Source organism: Anopheles funestus, chromosome 2RL, assembly GCF_943734845.2.
Source record: "Anopheles funestus chromosome 2RL, idAnoFuneDA-416_04, whole genome shotgun sequence".
NCBI classification, from domain to species: domain Eukaryota; kingdom Metazoa; phylum Arthropoda; class Insecta; order Diptera; family Culicidae; genus Anopheles; species Anopheles funestus.
Genome location: NC_064598.1, coordinates 90,534,508 through 90,542,924, shown reverse-complemented (window position 1 = coordinate 90,542,924; position 8,417 = coordinate 90,534,508). Strand labels below are relative to the sequence as shown.

General features: G+C 40.7%; 1 protein-coding gene across 2 annotated transcripts; it reads right to left on the bottom strand.

Moving 5' to 3' along the window:
* Positions 1-62: 62 nt before the first annotated feature.
* LOC125765674 (uncharacterized) lies at positions 63-6,788 on the bottom strand. Of its 2 annotated transcripts, none has more exons than XM_049431052.1 (4): positions 6,654-6,788; positions 4,852-4,965; positions 4,172-4,771; positions 63-4,095 (listed from the first exon to the last, which is right to left on the bottom strand). In XM_049431052.1, exons 2-4 carry the CDS (start codon positions 4,924-4,926, stop codon positions 4,024-4,026), a joined length of 747 nt encoding a protein of 248 aa, XP_049287009.1. In that variant the 5' UTR covers positions 4,927-4,965; positions 6,654-6,788; the 3' UTR covers positions 63-4,023. The 2 variants fall into 2 exon arrangements, with proteins under 2 accessions (XP_049287009.1, XP_049287010.1); XM_049431053.1 differs by lacking the exon at positions 6,654-6,788 and adding an exon at positions 6,336-6,550.
* Between the last annotated feature and the right edge of the window lie 1,629 nt (positions 6,789-8,417).

Sequence of the window (8,417 nt, the reverse complement as noted above, 5' to 3'; positions counted from 1 at the left end):
GGAACCAAGCGTCAACTTAAAACCACCAAACTAATCTAAAGAACAAACAGGAACCGTAATGATGCATAAATACGACACAGAAGGTTTATGATATATTTCTATTTAGTTTTTTTTTTAATTTTCAAGTCATTTTTTATATTTTTGTGTATTTTTCCTCCATTCATACGGGTTTGCTATCGCTTTTTCCTTTTCATGCTGTATTACAGAAAGAAGTAACTTCCTTGTTCCGAGCAGTGCCCGAGACTGGTGGCTGCTGTATGTTTGTTGATGTTTTAATTCTGCCCTTCTTTATATCGTACGCTATTGCTATCATCGAACTCTATTGTTGTGTATGGTTTGTGGAGAGCAAACATTGGTTGTTCCAGCTACATCCTTCCAATTGGGAAGTTTACGCTTTCGGTAAATAACGTGAATCTGTATTACTCTTACGTCGATCGTATAGTTTATAACGAAAGATATATGCGCTTTTCATGAAACGGGGTAAAGAGAATGTGGAGTCATTTTCATATTGTTTCAACACTCTTATAATAGTAAACGAAATAAAGTTTCAAAGTGTTCCACATGTGAAAGACGATAAAGTTATAAAATGGGGTTTTACAGTAGCTGCCATTGGTTATTTCATTCTCTCATTCTCGATACGATAAGAAGCTTAATTCAAGGTTAACTAATGCACCGTACCAGAGAGATTGTTCTTACTGGATTGCTGCTGGATTAAAGAACGTACTGAAGTGTACCGGAATGTTCAGAATTAACTTTCTTCCTTCTCATCTATACGTTTTTTTGTTGTTGTTGAGTTCTGGTGTTCTAAACGGATATAGTTAAACACTAAAAAGCAATTTAAGCAATAAGTACGTGACATACGTTTTTAGCTAGTTCCATTCTCCATTTTAGCTGTGTGCTCGGATGTTGGTGAGATATACAACATGCACGTATCGTTTAAACGGGATTTTAAATTATTCAACTCCCACTGTGACAATTTTGCTCGTAAAGCTGCTGGTTGTTTAAATGTATGCTTTCATAAGTTGTAATTATTTAATGATATTGTCATGTTTATTTAAAATAACCGAAGTGCTGAGAAGATGCTTCATTATTCCGATTTTATGATCTCGTTACACGTTTTAACTGGCCTCAGTGTTTGTTTTGCCTCAGAACATCTGTATATAAGGTGAATGTTGCATGTGTATATGTATATATTTTAAATATTTATAGATTTAAATACAAAATTAGATTATATATTTGTGTGTATATATATATATTCTGCTCTCTTTTGCAATACTACCGCTCTATCTGTTTCGCCACAAATCTCTCTGCTATCGTAATGCAAATATATAACATACAGGTCTAATGTGTTCTTACACATTCCTACACAGTTTGTTCATTCTTAATACCTAACAGTAATTTCTGGTGTGTTTATGGAATTGTTATGTTGCTTTTAGCATACATTTGATTTTTCCACCTTGCGCCTTAGCATTTAAATTTCGTGTTTTTATTAATACTGTATTCGTAAGTTTGTGTGTTTCGTGTATTTCATTTTCGTGTACATCTCTCTTGTGTAAACTGTTTGCATTTAGCTTAATGTTTCTAGGTGAAGTAAGTTGTATCAAACAACGGTTGAAACGGTCGTGTTGCACGATTAACAGTGGTGCCCCTTTGGAAATGGAATTCGTCCACACGGCTCACGAGAACGGAAACGGCGATCAAACGAAAATGCGCACAAATGCAAATGGGACAATCAAAGTTGATGGAATTGTATGTGGTTTTCCCATTTGCCGTCACACTTTCCTTCAATCGATCGGTGATGTTAGCAGATCATGGCTTTCCGTTTTACGTTCGCCCAAGGACACGGTCGAGCTGGTAAGACCGTAGAAATGGATACCACAATCAATCGATTCGATCGTATAGCGCAACACACCTATTGATCAACTATGTTTGATATTTCTGATTTATGTCAGCATTCGTCCGGCTACGTTTTTATGCGCAGCCACAGACAAAAGCTTTCTTTTCATGCCTGTTGATGTTAAAGGTTTCGTTTTTTTTCTCGAAGAAGTTATAGTCAAATTTCTAGTCGTTATTCTTATTGCTCTCCCACATGTTTTTGTTGGTGAATTTCCCTGACCCATGAACCTGATCTTCTTGATGGTGTAACGCGGCTCACAAGCACGAAACGACGTGATCTTAAATGTTTCTGCTTTTGGGTCAAAAAAATTCACAGCTGTTCATGTTGCTCCTCTCATGAAGCAATGTGTTTTCCTACAATACAATTTGATGAACTTTCATCAAGCTAAAGTATCTTACAATTATCCTAATTCAAGTGCAATTACAATTATTTGGAATGGCATCAAGTTTCAAAATGACAAATATGTTTTCTGTTTTTGTTCAGAGGCATTGCGAATAGCATTATAACACCTCACCGAAAATTGAATAAGAGAAAAGCCATCGTTGTAGATTACTTTCCATGGAAGGAAGTGTGATCAAGGATAGAATAAATGTGCAACGACATTGACGCAAGCATTTTTGCTAACTTGTCTCGTACAGATGTGAGTGTTGTCTAATAGTAGTCCTCATCTTAATGAGACTCAAACCAAAGAGATTTCCACGCCTCAAGGGCGCCCTTCGATAACTACCCCAGATGTTGGTAGGGCTACTGGTCCACGGGAGGAACCCGCTATCGAACCCGATCTTGTTGGGCACCATGATGTTGTTTTGGGCACCAGCAAAGAGACACGGACATTCAACTTCACTGAGCAGGTCATCAGAATGAATGCTTATCCACTAGAACTGACATCACATCTGGATGGGTAGCGGGTTGAGTTTATGGCGATTATAGCTACCAATTTTTAAGCAATTTCTGCGATGGATCTATAATATGATGCACAAAATACCGATCAGCAAATACAGAGATAGATGCTTCGGAAGAATCTTGACAGAAGCAAGTGGATAAAACGGCTGTTGCCGTTCAATGTTGGTAGGTGATTATTCGATTGAAAATTTTCTCAGGTCTCATATGGCACAAGTTGACGGATAAAATTGACCACGATTATAATAGAAGTAGACACTTCCTGATTCAAGCCTAGTACCAAAAAAAACACTACTCCACAACGATCCTCTAAGCGTGGATAATGAAAAACAATTGAATTTAATATTGCACATTAGTTGGGTTTTTGTTATTTCTCTATGTTCTAACAAATGATATTTCGTAAGTGCATGACTGGCAAGCATCCGGATTAGCAACGGTTTTTCTAATTCAAGAATATATCATGGCTCTGCTACGCTTTTCAAAAGATAGTACATTTTGATTCATTTTACTTTATATTATCGTCTTGTGGCTCTCTCGAAAGCTCTGTACTAAGCGTTCCTATAATGGCTTTATATGAAAAATAAACATCAGCGGGAAAACTGTATCCCACACACGTTCTGTCAGTTGCATCTGCTGTTGAACGTAACATCATGAAACATTTACGAATGCATTTAGCTGTTCTACGTGTAGTTTCTGGCTTCTGGAATGATAATATATTCTACGAAAATTTAACACTTTAACAGGCGCCCCTCACTTAATGGCCCATAATCCAGTAGTAAAGTGATTGAAGAAATACTTTCTAATCACGATAGACAAACAAAGAAAACATTCCACCTAACGTGGTGGAGCTTTAGCCAACATTAAGAAACAGCCGAGAAAATTGCCTCGGGCTCTGACCTTGGGTTACATACGGAAGCAAACGAGTCGTTACTCAAGAAAGGGCAAAAAATTTAAAGTAAAAAAATAAGGCGCACTCGTCAAAATGCACTGTTTAGTTATGCTTTTACGTATAGCGTGTCGTAAGTTGAGTGTCGGTATTTGCATTTGTCTTATTGCCTAGAAGTGAACGATGATTAGTAGTTTTCCATTGCCGTTGTCCGTTTGTGGTTCTTCAATCTATGGGATTAATCGTTCCGATAGTCATCTCCAGCCGGTGTTGACTACCTTGCATTGGGTCGTTTATCATGATATGGAATGCGTGGTGTTTTTTTTACCTTATCGACCACCTAAACATTCACGTTGAATCCCTTCTTGGCGGCGACCGGAAGCTTTTCGCCTTGCAAGAATGGGTTGTAGTTCTAGAATGGAAATATAAGGTTTGCAACAAATCCGCTTGGATGCCACACAATAATAAGCTATCCGCGTTTAGCATACCTTCTTCACGTGAAACTTTTTGGCCACCAAGTTCTTATGCTCCTGTGTGTGAAACTGGCGAGCAATGAAGTTTTCCAGGTCGGAGTCCATTTGCGGGTTGCCTTCGTTCTGTGTCGTTGCCGGGCAGTTAAACATGTGCTCCGCATCACACATACAGTCCTGTGCCGCCTGATACTCGCGGCTAAACGCCGCCGTATTTTCGAAATCCATCGTGCATCCTTGATCTTCGGTGTATCCAACCGGGCACGGATTCGGTGGGTTGCAGTACGCCGGAAGGCTCGCATCAGTTTTTACCTGTGGCTTCGGACGGTTGGGTCCTTCGCCCGCACCACCCGACACGTACTGGTGTCCCCAGAGGGAACTGTGCTGCAGATACTCCTGATCGCGCGGCGAAGGGTTCGGATTCGAACCGTCCAGTAGGGCGTCGTAGTCCAGCTGCTCGGACTCTAGATCCTTCGTTACACGCGCCATTAGTGCCAGACGGCTGGCGGGCAGTTCGTCCATGGCTGCCGGATCAATGTACGAGTCGGCTGCTTCGGCCAAATCCTTGCCCATCCTATCGACAAGCTCCCGGAGCAACATATCCGACAGAAACTGATCCTACAAGGGCGGGAAAGCGACAGATTGTTTGAGTACATGCTTTCATAGGTCCGACGATAAGCTGACAACGGTGGTCTTACCTTCATGCCCGCTGATAGGTATGCTAACGCTGGGTTAGCAACCATCAGCGAGACTAAAACAAAAAAGAAGTACATGCTGGGTTGCGTGCTTCGTTACAAGCACGTTGGAAAGCTCTGCCGGTGTCAGCGGAGATGCATGGAAATGAGGAGAAGCAAACATACCGCGGTAGTGTAGAAAACAAACATAAAAATGCTTTTTGGCTCTATTGTTTCTTTTTCCAAGCCTCCCATGGGGTGTTTCGAAGAACGAAAAAAAAAACAAACAAAAATTTTCACAGTGTCGTCTGTTTCTTGTCGAGTGATTTATAGTGGCAATATTGGTGTTTAGTGGTGGAAAACCAAAGCGTATGAATTCGAAACACGTACCGCACAAAAGGGAACCGTATAATTGTTCTTTCGAGTTTTCTGAACTGATCCCCGAAAAGTCGTTCCATGGTAAACCTTGACATTTGGTACCAGACGTGCAGGTACAGTTGGAACCGTCGTCAAGCATAATACCCTGATAGGCATCACAGCATGCTCAATTGCCGATGTAAGTAAGGGATGACGAAACCCCCCATTTTTGCTCCATGGCAACGAAATAATCTCGAGCGAGCCTGTATGGGTACGGCACACATCATCATGCGCAGCGTCCATAATGTTTGACCTATAAAATCAATGTCCCCTCAGGCTCTAGGTACGACAATTTAATGTACAACGGTGAGATCGGTGAACATTGTTCACTTCGAAATTAAAACCACTTGTTGCCGAAGCGCCGTAAGAAACCTTTAACCACATGCATATCCGCAACACCAGCTGTTTTTTTTTTTTGGAACCTAACCGGCCAATATCCATCTTTCCGCACCCTGACCAACGCAAACTGAAGCTCGCGGTAACATTGCATCCACGGCACGGCGTCTGGCAAAACGCATGCGGGAAAACCAACGTCATCGAGCGAATGCGACAATCAATATATCGCCAACCACGACGATGACGTCAACAGCTGGCAGATGGTGCCATGGATAAACACTTGGTCGTAGGGCTTCCTTTGTAATTCATCATCGTCTTTACTGGGCAGACCGAGACACAGCGACGCAATAATAACAATTCCTTCAAGCTTCGTATCCTTTCGCTTCGTTCGGTTCTGTCACTGTTTTCCTTCCGTGGAGGACACTATCACTAACTGCGTACGACCTTCCAACCTTTATAAATAACCAACGACGGTGTTTACCGTCATCGCTAATGAATGTGTAATTAATTTGATCACCGTAGCTTAAACAGCAACATCAAATTGCTTGCATCGATTTTTGCTGGGACAAGCAAGAGTGTAAGCTATCCACCCACCAGGTACGCTTGAATTGAGGGTCAAATTAAACAACTACCATGGGCATATCAGGTCTCGAGAAGGAATCTTTTCCTTCGTCGCCACACGAAAAGCAGCACGCTAAAAAGTGTGGTTATATTACCACTCTTGCCGTTTTAATGTTATCCTCCACCGTATTCACCTTTGCAAAATTTGCTAACACTTCCTTCGCATAAACACTGTCTCTCTGCTAGCCGCAAAAGCAATAAACAATAGTAAAAACTTTGCTAAAAAATGGCGCGGTAAAACCGTCGGTGAAACACGGTGCTACTTTGATGCAAAAGAAAAACTCATCTAACGATGTCACCAGTACGTCGGGTGATGGTGTGAGTAACACCACCACATCCACTTGTTTCGCTTGTCTACCGACAAACACACACACACACACGTACGTACACACACCCACGGACACCCAATTTTCCACCAAGAGTTGGTGCGGGGAGGCTATATGGGGGCCTACCTAACAACGATTTTCCGACTGGCGATTTGTACACTTTACGCTGCGGACTTGTTTTTCACTCGTCGACGAATTAGTGACAACTGAAACGAAGCAACCACTTTTCCATCGGTGATAGGTAAAGCTTTTCCCAACCACGAAGCTTCCATGCCTTGCTTTTACTCTTGTTGTGCGCGCCTGCGCCTGTTGCGGTGTGAAAAATGAACCAAGGAAAATGGAACTATGGGAAAATGGACACGTTTGGTGTGTGGGTTTGGATGGTGAGCGGTGATGTTGTTCAAGCGGTAGGTGCGAAACAACCAAAGGGGGGATTACCAGCTGGCGCTGGTTGATCACGTTGATTTTGTGCATTGTTTAGTTCATTGTTTGATTTTTCGGCACACATGTGCTCCATTGTTAAGGCTTCAGGTAGGTTGTGAGAATGGCAAAAAATAAAGGATACGTTGTATAACAAAAAAAATCTTATAAATGATAGGAAATTAATCTCTTTATAATATCAAACTAATAGATTGCACAATATTTGCTCAGCGTCCAATACGTCTAGCGCTGTTAATAGTACATTGCAAACTCAAATAGACCAGATGACACATCCATTACACTGCTTGAAGTCACAATTTTTAAACACCTTTAAGATCATTATTTTTACCGACAGCTAAATTAAGACCTACTAAAACCGTAAACCTCCATAGCGATGTTCGACCATTACTCGGTACGGCACAGCTTTTACGACAAGCACTGGAATCAAATTAAACGTTCAAGACATGCGTCGCTATAGCTCTCGTCCCATCGGCACCTTCGACCCATTCGGTATACTATCATTTGGTTGCTTTTGATTAGATAAGTTACGAAACGGTTATTAATTATTGCAGCGCTGCTGGTGTTTCGACACGAGTGTCCTGAGGCACAAATGTTTGCACTTGCGAACACGAAAATAGCACGGCAGGATGGAAAATGTTCCGTTCCGTTTAATGAACTGTAAGTAAATTTATATTTCCCGTAAGGAAAATTCATGTCTGATGACTGAATCATTTTCCTAACCATTTTGGGGTGAGGAAAAAGAAAGTGAAATAAAACAGGAATTAACACATCGCCCAGGAGCTTATGATCGCCTATACTACGGTATTAAATATTTTATGCCAAATTGGATTCAAAAATAAGCTCCATGTTTGGGTACCACACCAATTATTGCCAAGACAAAAAAATATAGATCGAATTTTCATCTTTCTTGGCTAAATGGAATAAATTTTCTAAACGTGTTGTGATTGGGGAAAAAATGGGTCAAATATACTAAAATATTGTGCAAAAAACGATCATATTCAAAGGTCGACGAACCTAAAAGTAGAGACCATAAAGATTTAAGGTTCTGGTGGGACTAAAAGAGAATCATTTACTGTGAGTTGCTTCCGTATGGTTTCTTTAAAATGGAAACTGCAACTTACAACAAAATTATACATGTTTGGCTTAATATAAAGTGATAAATTTCATGCAATTCTTGGTCCTTTTTTCACATGCATCTCACTTGTTTCAAGGCTCAAATCATGTCCAAACAATGACAAAAATGAAACGAAGGAAAACAATATTAAATGCAGTTCGTGCCATTTGGCTTATTTACACACAGAAGTTCCATGCCATGTGTAGAACCCTTCGTAGATGAAATCAGTACAAACAGAGAAGCTATAAAGATTTAATTGCCAGTTTCACTATTGCATTGTGACTGACATTTTTCCACATTCCTTTTATGCGCTAGTCATAAAACACACATAAGCG